General features: G+C 36.8%; 1 protein-coding gene and 1 non-coding gene across 3 annotated transcripts in view; both read right to left on the bottom strand.

The window, feature by feature from the left end:
• Positions 1–16,916, bottom strand: part of LOC127847038 (F-box only protein 10-like) — a 55,163-nt gene that overhangs the window by 32,612 nt on the left and 5,635 nt on the right. Inside the window, exons 2-7 of one of the 2 annotated variants that reach the window (XM_052378564.1) lie at positions 15,428–15,660; positions 12,399–12,530; positions 9,886–10,049; positions 7,472–7,689; positions 4,859–6,077; positions 2,511–2,534 (exon numbers count right to left, since the gene is read on the bottom strand). In XM_052378564.1, the coding sequence (XP_052234524.1) occupies positions 2,511–2,534; positions 4,859–6,077; positions 7,472–7,689; positions 9,886–10,049; positions 12,399–12,530; positions 15,428–15,576 (1,906 nt within the window). In that variant the 5' untranslated portion in view covers positions 15,577–15,660. The remainder of the gene's footprint in view (positions 1–2,510; positions 2,535–4,858; positions 6,078–7,471; positions 7,690–9,885; positions 10,050–12,398; positions 12,531–15,427; positions 15,661–16,916) is intronic. The other variant, XM_052378565.1, reaches the window with a different exon arrangement.
• Positions 14,284–14,365, bottom strand: Trnaf-aaa (transfer RNA phenylalanine (anticodon AAA)). Its single transcript has one exon. It is a non-coding gene; the product is annotated as a tRNA-Phe (tRNA).

The following is a 16,916-nucleotide window of genomic DNA, read 5'->3' as shown; positions in this document are numbered from 1 at the left end:
TGACTTGAAGCAGGTTCTTGGTTTAAATTTACGGTTCCCTGGAAGTCACCTCAATATGTGGATATTTACATGAAAAGTGGGCGGCATTGTATAATAATTATATATTTGTCTGAATCATTTAATAATGCAATAGGTAAATTCTCTGTTTAATGCAAGAAGGCTGTGAGGGGCATATACAGCACTTTTCCATAGTAACTGATTCCTGACTGACACAGTCCGAGCTTTGCTACAATTACTGATGAAATCAAACAATTTGATCGGGGAAATAAACATCACTGAGTACACAATAAGGACATACCTCTGGGGTCAAGAGGTTACCAGAGACAAATTTGTATACAACTGAAATTATATAGGCATAATAACTTAATTAATTTACTAATCATTGAAATGACATAATGAGAGTTACCTGGTTATTAAAAAAATGTATATACAATCAAATGGAATTATAGATATATAGATTATAGTTATAGATTTAAAGAGTTAAAACAATACAAAATGTCATTAAAGCGATTTACAATTAATATTGTCGTGTTTCTCTGCAAATGTTTGAAATTTTAAAATCAGGATCAAATTGTGAATGATGAAAAAAACACATTCAAAGTGTGCAAGCTAGGTCTGTTTGATAATTGCATTAGGTGTGATCATGTGGTGATGTGTGATCATTAGGTGTGATCATGTGGTGATGTGTGATCATTAGGTGTGATTATGTGGTGATGTGTGATCATTAGGTGTGATCATGTGGTGATGTAAGGTAACACATTGCAGTTGATCTGTTAGTCACTGGATGAAATAAATCTACTCATCCATCTATAATTGTGAGATATCTTTAAAAAAATGTGATAAAATGTTTTAATTCTTAAATTGTGTACATGTCAGTGATTTTGAGTCACAATTTAAGTGTCTCCAGAAACAATATTTACTTATGGTTACTCTGACCAGCACTAAAAAATACATCATGTTATAATAGACTGTGACATTACCTAATGACTATGGAAAAGCATATTAAATTGAGCAATTAATGACATAAAATATAAAAAATATTAAAAACTTATAAACACATTTTTATGACTATAACTGTGTAAGAACAAGGATATTGCATTCAGTTAAAACAAATAAAGAACATTTGAATAATACAAATAAGTGTAATTTACTTGTAAAATTTTTTGAATAACTAGAAAATAAATTATGTATCCTATATTTAAAATTGGGAATTTTGGAGTCCCAAAATGGGAAAATATGCAAATTTGGCTTTGAAAAAAGTTGTGACCATAAGAGCAGCAGAAAAATCCAGAACCAGCTAACATAAGGTCTAGTGAAACACCACAGCCATGGCATATATTAATCACTTTGGCAAATCTAAGCCAGCCATGGCATATATTAATCACTTTGGCAAATCTAAGCCAGCCATGGCACATATTAATCACTTTGGCAAATCTAAGCCAGCCATGGCATATATTAATCGCTTTGGCAAATCTAAGCCAGCCATGGCACATATTAATCACTTTGGCAAATCTAGGCCAGCCATGGCACATATTAATCACTTTGGCAAATCTAAGCCAGCCATGGCATATATTAATCACTTTGGCAAATCTAAGCCAGCCATGGCATATATTCATCACTGTGGCAAACTCATAAGTCATACATGTGTATACTAGAATGGTAACAACGTTTTTTCTACAATTTGACCTGGTTTCCCAGTTTTTAGACACATTTGATCCGGATTCGATCTTGGCCTAAATATTGTTTTATTCATGTGACACATATTCAAACTTAACATAAATGTGGCTTCTACAGTGTACATACAAGGTTTTCATGAGGTTTTCATGTTTTGGCACACACATGACCCAGGTTAAAATTATGTCTAGGTATAAACATTATGACCAAATTTCATCAAGTCTGGGCATAAAACGAGGCTTCTAGTGTTATAGAATGACCGACTAACCCACCCATCTGCCAACGTAGAGACAGACAGACAGACAGAAAGACACAAAGGCAGACAGACGGACGGTCGGACGGACAGACAGATCATCTTTGTGAAATAATTACTTGTAGTTAGGATGAGGACCTTCATAGCCAATTTTTTTCCGAAATTTTCCAAAACTGAAGTCCAATTTACTAATGTATCCAATATGTAAAAAAACCTACTCTACCATAATGATTATAGCAGATTGAAAGCCCTGTGGTTTGGGAAGCTAGATCAGGGCATATTCTCAGTTCAGAGAAAAAACAGCTGAGGCTTTTCCAGGAGATATTGTTAAGGTTAAATACCTTTACTTTAACTTCAATCAGTGTGATTATTCGAAATAAATACATTGTTTAATAGTATATAAATACCATTACTTGTTTTAATTTAAATTACGTTCAAGAAATCCATTTTTTATGGCTTGTGTTCATTTAGGGATAACATAAATACTTTAGTCTTAATACTGCACCAACAATTAAACCGATAAATTGACAAAAATATGCCCTGAAGATTGTGGCTAGTGAAAGAACAACTCTAGGATACATACAGAGTGTACTGCTGTTAACATCATCTGAAACACCAAGGAAATATGAGCTGCGTCTCATAAGCAGACAGGAATGATTCCGACCAGACTGCGGGGATGCGCAGGCTGGGCTAGAGCTACCCTGGGTGATATGGCATAAGATCCATGTTTGCATGATGTGGGTCATAAAACAAGAGGGACTGTAAGGCCAAAAGTCGCTCACCTGAGATACAAAGAAACTGACCTGTTCTGTGCAGCCCAATAAATCATTAGAACAAATGAGCCGTGTTCTGAGAAAATTGGGCTTAATGCATGTGCGTTAAGTGTCGTCCCAGATTAGCCTGTGCAGTCCGCACAGGCTAATGAGGGACGACACTTTCCGCTTAAACTTGATTTTCGGTAAGGAGGGACTTCCTTGAAACTAAAAATACCATAAAAGCGGAAAGTGTCGTCCCTGATTAGCCTGTGCGGACTGCACAGGCTAATCTGGGACGACAATTTACGCACATGCATTAAGCCCAGTTTTGTCAGAACATGACTGAAATGTTCTGACCAAGTTTCAAGAAGATTGAACTACAAATGTAGCTTTTAGAGTGCAAACAAGGTTTTACCATGGCCATAAGGGTAAATTCCCTGCCCTTTGGCGGCCATGTTTTTTAACAGACCAAAACCAGTTTTTAATTCATCCAAGATATCATCAAAACAAATTTTCTGATCAAGTTTCATGAAGATTGGACAGTAAATGTGACTTGAAGAGTATTAACAAGTGTTACTAAAGCCATATAAGGCAAAATGCCCACCCCCTGGCGGCCATGTCTTCCAACTAACTGGAATCATTTTCAAACTCGTCCAAGATATAATTGGCCTAATCTTCTTACCAACTGTTACAAAGTTCCGACAATAAATGGTGCCTCTAGAGTGTTAACAAGGCAAATGTTGACATCCAATGCTGCATGACAGAAAAAAGGCTTTCACAAAAGCTGACCATGAGCACATTGTGCTCAGGTGAGTTAAAAATAAGCTTAAGCACAGTCCTCTTTGTAATGTCAGACATTATTACTTGGCTAATTAGTTTCAGTTTCAGTTTATTGGCAGAATAAGCAAATACATGCCTTGGCCACATACTTAACACATGTACATAAATACGACACACACATGAAATGCAACACAAAAGAATTTCTCGTAAACAGATAATTAAATGAATATATACATAACAATTTTATTAACTAATGGGTTTACATTTTTAGTGTTATCAAGAAGCAACAAAGTTGCTAACTATCAAGGTAATAATTTGGTTTTCACATAGAATTGTAAATAAATTTATAAATATGCAATAATTGTCTAATGTGAGTACTTTCCTTCATAGGAGTGAATAATATAATACAATGAGGAAACTGTGAATAAATAATACTTATATGTGTGTTATATCAAAGTAAGCAATTCTTCATTTCATGCAGAAGAAAAGTATATCATTTTTGGGAGTAACATATCAAAAGGTAAATTTGAAACTTGTGCATATGCTAAAGATTTCTACATCAGCTACATTGACACTTGTTCCGCGCTCAAACCTCGATTAAAGTCCCAGCAAAGTGTTGTGTTTTTTGTATTTGTTTTGTTTACACTACATAGATGTGATTTGGCAAAACCTGAGCTACATTGCGAATGGCCTAGCGTCCTTAATAACAGGTATTATCAAAAATCTTTACTTTTAAATATGTTCAGTAAAGTTAAGAACAATTTGTAAAACTATTTTTTGAACTAAATGGGATAAAATAAACTGAAAATAGGAAACATGGAAAATTGCATTAACTAAAAATGAGTGTCACTCAGGAAAACTGGATTTAATGCAGTTGCATTAAGTGTCATTCAAGATTAGCCTGTGCAGTCTGCACCGGCTAATGAAGGACAACACTTTCAGCTTTTATTGAATTTTTTATTGAGAGGAGTGTTTTTAAACAAAAATCAAGTCTAGGCAGAAAGTGCAGTCAGTACAGCCTTACGTGGGACAACACTTAACGCACATAAATTAAACCCATTACCACAAAGTAAGGCTCAACAGTCTTTAAGCTTTGAGTATGACAATAAGATCCATCCTCAGCAGACACAGATGCATAGACCTTTTCTTACCCAGAAGTTTAAATGGCTACACACAAACTGCATGAAACAAGAACAGCCTGCGAGCAACTTGCAAGCTGTTCAGGTTTTATGCTGTTTGCTTCTCATCAGTACCTTTGAAATGAAGTCTTTTAAACTTGAACCTTGCAAAAAAGATCTTTGATTTAATTCAATTTTTTAAGAGACTTCAAAAGCGTCAAATTGTGTATAAGAACATAAAGAGGTATCACAAAAAGGTTTTTTTAAGATAAGAGTACCAGAATTAGATCCAGGGTCCTCATCAGACACATCATTGCTGCTGGCCGTATGTATGGAGACCTCGGAGCTAGAAAGGCTTCGAGCTCGAGCCCCTTCCCCTTCGTTACCCACCACTACGGGTGGGTTGTCATGACGATCGTGTGACCTCAGGGAGTGAAGGTCGAGTGCTGGTACACGGCAGTCTGGCTTTTCGCTCAACAGGTCTATATCCTCGTCCGACTCGATCGAGGCATTGTGATTTGGGAAATTTAGGTTTGTAGGTAGAAGCAAGTTTGAATGATGATGGTAGTTATGAGGTCGATGATGATAATGTTCAGCCTGATGACCTATGTGATCTTGACTGTGACCTTGAAAGTCAAGGTCATTCAAAGGGCTGAGGTCATCTTGGCAGTGTTCACCTTCACCGTGTGTAATTTCCCCTGTTTGTTCAGTGCTGCCATATTTAGCACAATCTGAGACAAAACTTTCAATGCGTTTGATTTTCTCTTTCTGGTGCCTGCTGTTGTGTGAGCTGATGTTCTGCTGTGTTAGATTGTGCATTGAAAGCGTGGGTGCACCAGGTGGCATAGACTGTGCATAACTGTGAGCATGTGTACCTAATTTGTTTGACACTCTTTTGCAATCATCTAGATCACAGTCATGGGCATTGTCATGGGTTACATGAGAAAAATTTGACTCTGTCCCACAATGGGAATTTCGTCGCTGGAGGAGGTGGTGTTCGTTTGACCCACCCATTGCCCCCAGCAAAGGCACATCATCTTTGGATGTGTCCAAGTCCACATCGTGACTTCTAGGCTGTTTCACTAGTTTTTGATACACTGTGTCAGTATCTAACGAATAACGTCTCATTAAGTAAGACTTTGCACCAGATTTCACATTACTAGTTGTTGCCGTTGAAAGAGAAAACGCGGACTTTGGCAAAAGTCCTTCACTATGTTTGTCTAGTTTCTTTTGTAATGTACATGTTTTCATGATTTTGCTGTTCAAAGCACCATTAGTCCAGTTGCGATCCTCTTTGGGGTAACCCTCAACGGTAATGGCAGCAGAGTCAGTTTGTGAGAACATGCAGTTCTGTATGACACTAGCATTAACATGTTGTAATATAATTGTTGCATGTCGAAATGTACAGAAAGACATGGTAATTGTCCCTGGATTTTGTACGTACACCATGCCGTCTTCGAATATACAGTTGTCCACTTGCAGGTAGCCAGAGCGAACCTGTAATAATCATAAACTAAATTTGGACAATTTGCCTTTCTCAAATTCATATCAGTCATGTGTAACAGTCACTATTTGCTCAAACCTTAATTTCCTGGGTAGGCTGATTTGCCAGTACATTGGGAAGCAGCTACCGTAAAAGGCTGTGTATAACGCACACTTTTTTACCCCAAAATTTAATTTTAAAAACTAGATGCGCATCATACACCACTTCAGCCATGCCAAGAGATTTTGTCCTTGTCAGTTACCGAGTTACGGTAACTCGCACTATTCTGCTCCCTGTTGTTTTAACTGTAACTATGTTAATAATTGTGTTATATTTATGATCTGAGTATGCAAACAACTAACCGCTTCTCTACTTGAAACAGAACAATGGAGAAAATAGCATTTTAAAATATTAATTCCATTACCAATGTCAATACAAAGTATGTGTCTCGACTGGGACTGGGACCTGAATGCTTCAATTTTAGTCCTATGCTCTAGATCTATCAGCACCCTAACTTACTGAGCCTAGAAAATATTGTATTTGAAATTACAAAAAAATATAGAATATGTCATATATACGCTTTGCTAAAGACATCAGTACACTTAATTGCAATTTATGGAACTTCAGTCCTTTAGAAACATCCACAAACATACAGAACTATGAGTTCTACCTAGATTTGCAGAAATATGAGAATGCAGTACTACAAGTTATTAACTGCTGGAAAAAAATTAACAACACCAAGGTTTCAAAAAAGTTTCTTGGTTAATAATTATATCAACAGAAACTACATAACCCTATAATACTCACATTTACATATCAATTCTGATAATTAGCTCATAATTAACCCTTTCAGTGCGGGAACCAACTTTTACAGGCCTTTGCAAACAGTTTGGATCCAGATGAGACGCCACATAACATGGCGTATCATCAGGATCCAAACTGTTTGCTATTCTGATAGTATTCTTTGAAAAAAATAGAAGAAAATGCTAATTTTAGAAATTCTGCAGACGACATTTTAGCAGACGACAAATTTCCCAGCATGCAAAGGGTTAACATCTACTGATTACCTTACAAGTAATCTTGGTAACTTTCTGAGCGCAGTTGCTTAAAACAGAACATTAACCCTTTGCATGCTGGGAAATTTGTCGTCTGCTGAAATGTCGTCTGCTGAATTTGTAAAATAAGCATTTTCTCATCTGGATCCAAACTGTTTGCAAAGGCCTTTAAAATTCGGTTCCCGCACTGAAAGGGTTAAACTAACAACCTTGAACTTGCAGATGCTTACTTTGTTAACTTTATTGAAAAACATTTGAAATATTTGACAAACTAGTTGTGGGTTTTTGTCAAGTCTGAATATCACAGGCCTTTAAGAAGTAGTGTTTTGTTTGAGCAAAACCTTACCACCTACCTTCATAATAAAGTTTGTGAACCATGGAGCTCGAAACACGAGGTTGTTGATACGCCCAGTGATTGCTGCCTGCTCTATACACACAACCAAAATCACGCTACCCAACTCGCCAACCCCTATCAACTCAAAGGGCATCTTTGACGACATCTCAAACTGCTCATCGTATATACCCGGGTAGACCAGGATACGATCGTAGTCATTGGCCACGCCCAGCGCACCTAATGAGGCAGAAAATATTCCAGAATTTAGACTCCCTCTGGGAAAGCTAAGTTTAACCCTTTGCATGCTGGGATATTTGTCGTCTGCTAAATTGATGTCTGCTGGATTTCTAAAATCATCATTTTCCTCACTTTTTTTCAAAAATCAGAATAGCAAACAGTTTGGATCCTGATCAGATGCCAGGTTTTGTGGCATCTGATCTTGATCCAAACTGTTTGCAAAGGCCTTTAAAATTTGGTTCCAGCACTAAAAGGGTTAATGATTGTGGGTAAAGAGTTGCTCCAGATTAACCACATTTTACACACATGCATTAAACCCCATTCTCGCTGTGCAAGGCCAAATTGTTTATTTTATTCCATGATAGCATTCACTTATATTAGTAACATAGCAATAATTGACCAAAAATGCATGTTTTGTTCTATTTAGTAATATAAAGATAAAATTAAATATTCCTTAACTTTGTAAATTACAAATATTTGTATTAAGTCAAGTTGTACAAACTTTAAGACATTTACATGTAGGCAAGCTTCTTATTTAAAATCTTAATCAAGAAAGACTTGCAAATGTATATCATCATGAACTTTAACAAGGGCTGTTTGTAAAACATGCATGCCCCCCTATATGGGCTATAAGTTGTAGTAGCAGCCATTGTGTGAATACGTTTTATGTCACTGAATACGTTTTTTGTCAATGTGGGTGGTGGTGGTGGTGGTGGTGGTGGTGGTGTAGGTGGTGGTGGTGGTAGCAAAAGAGTAGTAGTAGTAGTAGTAGTAGTAGTAGTAGTAGTAGTAGTAGTAGTAGTAGTAGTAGTAGTAGTAGAAGTAGTAGTAGTAGTAGTAGTAGTAGTAGTAGTAGTAGTAGTAGAAGTAGTAGTAGTAGTAGTAGAGCAGTAGTAGAAGAAGTAGTAGTAGTAGTAGTAGTAGTAGTAGTAGTAGTAGTAGTAGTAGTAGTAGTAGTAGTAGTAGAGTAGTAGTAGTAGTAGTAGTAGTAGTAGTAGTAGTAGTAGTAGTAGTAGTAGTAGTAGTAGCAGTAGAAGTAGTAGTAGTAGTAGTAGTAGTAGTAGTAGTAGTAGTAGTAGTAGTAGTAGTAGTAGTAGTAGTAGTAGTAGTAGTAGTAGAAGAAGTAGTAGTAGAAGCAGTAGCAGCAGCAGCAGCAGCAGCAGTAGTAGCAGTAGTAGTAGTAGTAGTAGTAGTAGTAGTAGTAGTAGTAGTAGTAGTAGTATGCATTACAAAAATGCAGTTAGCCTTACATTTGGTAAAATTTAAATATATTACAAGGGAGGCAAATCTGTAACAATAAATTTAAACTTATTGCATTTGTTTCCCCTGTAGTGTATTTCCTCCCCTGTCCTGCTTATATTTATATTAATCAACACAATTAAACATTAACACAATATTTAATATACAAAATATACAAAAAATCTCATATTCTGATAATATTTTTACTGATCCACTGTATTTTACTAAAAGGATGATGTTTCATTGGACTGATAATTATAGATTTAGGATTACAGACCAGTTGCTTCAGTAATATTGTTCAGAGTGTGCCCTGTTGGCCGCTTATGCATTCTAAAATTATCATTCAAAAAACCATTTTACTATTTCGAGTCACCGTGACCTTGACCTTTGACCTAGTGACCTCAAAATCAATAGGGGTCATCTGCTAGTCATGATCAATGTACCTATGAAGTTTCATGATCCTAGGCACAAGCGTTCTTGAGTTATCGTCTGACAACCACCTGGTGGACGGACCGACCGACAGACAGACCGACAGACCGACCGACAGACCGACCGACAGACCGACATGAGCAAAGCAATATACCCCCTCTTCTTCGAAGGGGGGCATAATAATATACACAAACAAAACAGTAAAAACGATTGTAAACAAGAGATGTGTTCGTCAGAAACACAATGCCCCCTTCTGCGCCGCTTTGAATTTTTTTTTTTTTTTTTTTTTACCTTTGACCTTGAAGGATGACCTTGACCTTGAACTTCCACCACTCAAAATGTGCAGCTTCATGAGATACACGTGCATGCCAAATATCAAGTTGCTATCTTCAATATTGCAAAAGTTATGTCCAACGTTAAAATTTATTTTTTGGATGGACAGACAGACTGACATACTGACTGACATACTGACGGACAGTTCAACTGCTATATGCCACCCTACCGGGGGCATTAAAAAAGTTCACATACCTTTAAGCGATTCAAAAGCCTTTCCGACGCCGACTGTGATAGTTTTGCGCAATTTTGTTCTTTTAAAGACGGACATACAGGAGACCGCCGCTATGGGTCTGTTGTCTATCTGAGTCCAGAATGTGGAGGCCACGTGCTGGTCTCTATACGCCTGACGCCAGGACCTGGGAAGAGTTGTGTCTCATTATAGGAGAACTGGGCTTAACCCTTTCCCACATAGTTAAGTTTTTTGACGCATAAAAACTAACATTAAATTAAATATATTTCTTATTAAATTCAACTTTTAAAGGCTTCATTTCAAACCCTTAGTTACTGATGAGCAGCAAACAGCATAAAACCTGAACAGACTGCAAGTTACCTGCAAAAAACCTGAACAGACTGCAAGTTACCTGCAAGCTGTTCTGGTTTTATGCTGTTTGCACATAGCCATTTTCGCTTTGCTTCTGAGAGGGGAAGGGTTAATGTATGTGCGTAAAGTGTTGTCCCAGATTAGTCTGTTCAGTCTGCATGCGCAGGCTTATCAGCGACAATACTTTCTGCTTTAATGCATTATTTTGTTGACAGCGGTCTCTTCAACATGAAAATACAGTGAAGACTTAAGTGATGCACACTTATTAAGGGCAGTTATTACATAACAATGCTCAAATAAGACAAGACTTTTAAATTGCATTATTATCTATTTATTATGTTTTTGTTGTTCTGTTTGTTTAAAAGCTTGATTCTGTGTTTTGTTACTGCATTTCTGTTTTGTTTTATCTGTGCTTTTACTGCATATTTTGGTTTTGTATTTTAACTGCAATATTTGTCTTCTTTTTGTGTGTACTTTTACTGCATCAGTGTTATGAGCTTTTTCTGTGTTTTGCAACTGCATTAGTCTTGTTTTTGGGTTGTGTGGGTTTTTTACTGCATTATTGTAGCTTTTTCTCCTTTTTTTCAACATAACACTGCAGCAAGGTGAAATACATATATCTTCTGCATATGACTTCTAACAGACTTGCATTTCAGTACTGTACAAATCAACCTCATATTAGTCATAGACACAATCTTCATGCTAGACCTGGGTAGGTATTTCAAAGTATATGAGATTCCTCGATACCTAAGGCATCATTATGTGAGCACCCAGAGTGTGTCCCAGCACTCCAACCTAATTTGCTTACTAGACACACACAAGTTGCAACAAATTTTTAATTATAGCCCCAACTTCCATCTGGGTAGTTTTTACACCATGATATTGAATTTTGATGTGAAATGTGAAATTTTGTTGGTTGTGCATTTGTCAAACTGAATAAAATAAATATCATATTAAACAGTTGGTTCAATTTGGTAAAAAAATTGCTAAAATTTAATATAATTTTTTTTTTTCTAAAAAACTTTTGTTAAGTAAATAAAGCATTTTCTCATCAGTTTAATTAGGATTGGAAAATAATAGAAACTTTTGCTATGAGAATGTGTCAGATATACTGTCCCTAAATAACAATAGAAGAGGGCCTGCACATGTATCCCTTGGCGAGATATTCTGTTCCTACAGAACAATAGAGAGAGTCTGAACATGTTACTCCGAGTCAGTTATTTTGACAATTGAGAACAGTTAAAAAAACGCCTGCATGTGTATCCCTGTAACGATGCATGATTTCTATGGAGTATAGCCTACCTTGGTTCTAAGGGCAGGTTTCAGAGTGCATGATTTCTATGGAGTATAGCCTACCTTGGTTCTGATTGCAGGTTACAGAGTGCATGATTTCTATGGAGTATAGCCTACCTTGGTTCTGATTGCAGGTTACAGGGTGCATGATTTCCATGCTACATAGCATACCTGGGTTCTGATTGCAGGTTACAGGGTGCATGATTTCCATGCAACATAGCATACCTTGGTTCTGATTGCAGGTTCCAGGGTGCATGCTTTCCATGCTACATAGCATACCTGGGTTCTGATTGCAGGTTACCGGGGATGCATGCTAACCATGCTACATAGCATACCTGGGTTCTGATTGCAGGTTACAGGGTGCATGATTTCCATGCTACATAGCCTACCTTTTTTCTGATTGCAGGTTACAGGGTGCATGATTTCCATGCTACATAGCATACCTGGGTTCTGACTGCAGGTTACCGGGGATGCATGCTTACCATGCTACATAGCATACCTGGGTTCTGATTGCAGGTTACAGGGTGCATGATTTCCATGCTACATAGCATACCTGGGTTCTGATTGCAGGTTACAGGGTGCATGATTTCCATGCTACATAGCATACCTTGGTTCTGATTGCAGGTTACAGGGTGCATGATTTCCATGCTACATAGCATACCTGGGTTCTGATTGCAGGTTACAGGGTGCATGATTTCCATGCTACACAGCATACCTGGGTTCTGATTGCAGGTTACAGGGTGCATGCTTTCCATGCTACATAACATACCTATTGCAGGTTCCAGGGTGCATGCTTTCCATGCTACATAGCATACCTGGGTTCTGATTGCAGGTTACCGGGGATGCATGCTTACCATGCTACATAGCATACCTGGGTTCTGATTGGAGGTTGAGAGGCCAGTAGGGGTGTCTCCACTCATTACTGGTCAGGTAGAGCTCCCGCCAGCGGGTGTGGTCAAGACTGACCACTACCTCATACCACGTCTTACACACCATGGCTGACCTGGCAACAGTTTTAACAATAAGGCCTTGTTCTGAGAAAACTGGGCTGAATGCATGTGCGTAAAGTGTCATCCCAGATTAGCCTGTGCAGTCCGCACAGACTTATCAGGGATGACACTTTCCGCTTGTATGGTATTTTTAGTTTCAAGGAATTCCCTCTTTACCAAAAATAAAGTTTAGACAGAAAGTGTTGTCACTGATTAGCCTGTGTGGACTGCACAGGCTAATCTGGGACGACACTTTATGCACATGCATTATGCCCAGTTTTATCAAAACAAAACACAATGCATCAATAATAATTACTCAAAGCACACAGATTTAAACATAATTGTTCTAATGTTTAATTGTTTTTGTTCAATTTTTAAGTATTACTGTGATGTATATCATTTGATGTTCAATCTTGAGTAATATTTGAGCAGGAAGTTGTATGTATTTAAGGTAGCGCACCTCTAATGGGCACATATCCAAATATAATCTAAGTAATTATTTTCTTAATCAGCATCATTTCACTGAACTACATGCAAATTTGTAGGTAGGCTTTCCATGTTTTTTAAAAAAATATACAGATTTTTTCAAAACCATCCCCACGCTTGGCTTTTGTCCAGTTTATTTTCACCCCTGGGGTATATACAAGTTCCATAATTCATTCAAATTTCCAAATATGGGCATGCAGTTGGTGTGTACAGATGCTGTAAAGGTGTTTAAAGTTTAAACAAGAAGAAATAAGTATTCTTTTACAAACATTTATTTTTTACAAATTTTTATCTATGGAAGAGCGCCATGAAATGTAAGTGATTTCAGCCAAGTAAAAATTGGGTCGGTTAAAATCAAATTGTCATAAAATTCAAAATAGTATCATTTAAGTCATATTTTAAACTTAGTTTTTATAGAAACACTATATACAGCATTAGGGCTTCTTTGCTCAATGATTGAATTACATCAACCAGCTGTCTTTTAGTCATGCTTAGGCATTCTAGTTGTGTCTTATAGTCACACTATAATTTTAACCTTCAAGTTGTGTCTTGTAGTCACACTTGGTCAGTCTATTTGTGACTTGTAGTCACGATAGTTCAAATAAGGTTAAAACCCAAAAGAAGTGTCCTTAAGTATGACAGGTGACCGGTAGCTGTGGGATCCGACAGCCAGAGTGCAGAAATATCCTTTTACGTATCCTTTTAGTTAATGCAAAACACTGTCTTTATGTTGCCAAATATTTGCTCATATTATCATTATAATGTCTTAACTCTAGTTATATCAATTTATTACATAATATTGTTCTTTTACTGTGTTTTAATAGTGAAGCCGGTATTGTTTTATTGCTTAAGTTCCTTACAGCATTATTATTTATATCACACATTTTAAGATCATTAATCCTTTAATTAATGCTGCATAATATTATCAATACCTCTATTTTTTTTATCAATTTTATGTACATATATATGTTTTGTACAACGCCATTGAATATAATTATATAAATAGGCGTTTCATCAAATTAGCAAGTTTCAAGTTACAGCAAAAATACCAAGAAATAGACAGATTTACCGTTTACTTTTTGAAATAAAAATAAAAATGCAACATGCATGGTTCGTATTTTCAACAGTAAATCACCCAATTTCGCCATAACGTTGTTTTAATTTTAATAATTGAAGAATGTGCATAAAAATTTCAACATATTTAACAATAAATATAGCTTATATGCCATATTAAATCAAATTACGTTAGAAAATAAATAAAACGCGTCGCAAAAAAGTATACGTCGTCGGCAGGATTCGAACCTGCGCGGGAATATCCCAAAAGATTTTTAGTCTATCGCCTTAACCACTAGGCTACGGCACCTTATAGTAGGCTCTTCAACCTTCGAAGAAATCGCGGGAAATCGTTAGAGGTGCGCTACCTTAATTTTAAACAAATGGATAAGAAACACATTTGTCCAAGTAGGGGTTTAAACCTGACAGCTCTTAACTCTTTCCTACCAAGAAGCAAAGTCAAAATGGGTATGTGCAAACAGCATAAAACCAGTAAACCAGAACAGCCTGCAAGTAACTCGCAGTCTGTTCAGCTTTTATGCTGTTTGCTGCTCAACAGTACCTAAGGGTTGGAAATGAGGGGAAAAATCGCGCAAAATGCAGGATTTAGGGGGAAAAAACACGCAAAATGCCGGATTTTGGGTAAAATAAGGAAAGTCGTAAAATAATAAATTTAACATATTTTACTGTTTTTAAAACAAATTCAAGGCAACAGATAATTTAATTATGAAATATATTCTATTTCTTCACTGGATCAGGTTAACTTATGTATTCAAAGTTTAAAAAAATAAATACTTTTACTACTTTGTCATTCAGACTTGAATATTAAGACAAGCAGCTGCTGCTCTTTAAAGTGTTGTCCTCTTTAAATTTTAATAAATTAAATTTTTAATAATGCAACACAAAGCTTGGTCCAAAATATAAATTTTCTGAACTTCTACTGATACTTACTCATTATTAAGATTAATATTTAAGAAGAATATGACCCTAATATTTAAGAAGAATATGACCCGTTCTACCTTCATGGTATTATTTCACCTTTATACAAAGTATCCCCTTAGCAAAAAGCCAGTTAAGGCAGAGAGTATCATCTCTGCATAGCCTGCACAGAATGCACATTCATTAACCCTTTGAGCGCTGGAACCGAATTTTGAAGGCCTTTACAAACAGTTTGGATCCAGATGAGACGCCACAAAACGTGGCGTCTCATTAGGATCCATACTGTTTGCTATTCTGATAGTATTCTTTGAAAAAAAATCGAAGAAAATGTTAATTTTAGAAATTTAGCAGACAACATTTTAGCAGACGACAAATTTCCCAGCATGCAAAGGGTTAAGCCCACTTTTACCAGATTGAGGCTACATAAAACTACCTGCACAAGTCCTCCACTGGCAAATAGGACAATATAATTGCCCAGACTTCATAGGGAAGACCCTGCTTGTCGCCTGGAAGAACTTTGCTGCCCGTGTCCGTTTTAACGGTCACTGCACTCGAAACAGTTTCGCGGTCAGCCCTGTCCATGTCTGAGTGAGTCTGACAGGCCCTTGACAAATCTCACAGCTGTGTCACTACATCTTGGCTTGTCCACAGGAGCCTTACAGATCACTAAAGTTGAATAAAAGACATTAGTTAATTGTTTTTGTCTACAAAAAGGTAAGTTTATAAGAACAACCTTCCTTCTGCAGGGCTTTTGTTCCTTCTTTTGGACCCGCTGAAAAATGGCCATTTCCCCTCGGATTTTGTTTTCCCCTCAGCCGGTAAATTTTCCCCCAGACTTCATTTTTTTTTAACTTTAAATACATAAGTTAACCTGATCCAGTGTAGAAAATATTACATATTGCATAATTAAATTATCTGTTGCCTTGAATTTGTTTTAAAAACAGCAAAATATGTTAAATTGATTATATAAAACTTTCCTTATTTTCCCCTAAATCCGGCATTTCGCATGATTTTTTCTCACAAAATCCAGCATTTTGTGCGATTATTTTTCCCCTCGAAAAAGGCCAGGCCCTTTCCCGAAAATAAGATAAAAACTTGTTCTGCCTGTCAAAAGTGTAAGAAAGTAGTTTAAAATCTGCAAATTATATCTTATTTTGGCTACCAAAAAAGCCATGCTAAGTCGCGTGATAACATTTTTAAAGACATTGTTTTATTGTCTGCATAATTTTATATTACGTGATCCAGTTAGACGTCTCTTCCAATGTCTCTTCTGACCAGAGCAAAGAAAATAAATAAGTGGTGTGCAACCAGAAGCAGTTTTTACACAAAAAACTGCCTGACACAAGAACCTGCAAGCAGACACACGCACACAAAACTCTAACAAGAGCACCACCCAAATGCAAAAAAAAAATTGGGGGGGGGGGGGGATTCTTGGGTGGGATAGTTGGACGGTCTTTCAAAAAATAGAATAATAAAAAAAAAATTTTTATTTTTTACTGTTTCAAAAAAAAAAAATTGGTGGGGGTCAGGAGGGGGTATAGTTTGAGGGTGTGGTCATTTATAAGATGATCTTTCAAAAAATAAAAATGAAAAATAACAAAAGCACCGCATAACGGGTGCCAACGCTCCGCTGCGAAAGCTTGTCAGAATTTTTATTTTTATTTTAGAGGTCACAGTGACCTTGACCTTTGACCTAGTTACCCAAAACTTGGTGTGGCATGTAGAACTCATCAAGGTGCATCTACATATGAAGTTTCAAAGTTGTAGGTGGAAGCACTTTGAATTTAGAGCCAATGTTAAGGTTTAAGCACAACGCCTACGGGGGACGGCTGACGGTGGACAACACAACGAGCTGGCTATGACAATACCTCAGGTTTTCTCCGAAAACAGCCGAGCTAAAAATTACTTTTTGGGGGAAGGGG

Source organism: Dreissena polymorpha, chromosome 10 (genome assembly GCF_020536995.1).
Source record: "Dreissena polymorpha isolate Duluth1 chromosome 10, UMN_Dpol_1.0, whole genome shotgun sequence".
NCBI classification, from domain to species: domain Eukaryota; kingdom Metazoa; phylum Mollusca; class Bivalvia; order Myida; family Dreissenidae; genus Dreissena; species Dreissena polymorpha.
The sequence above is the reverse complement of the archived record's forward strand: the minus strand, read 5'-3'. Positions and strand labels throughout refer to the sequence as shown.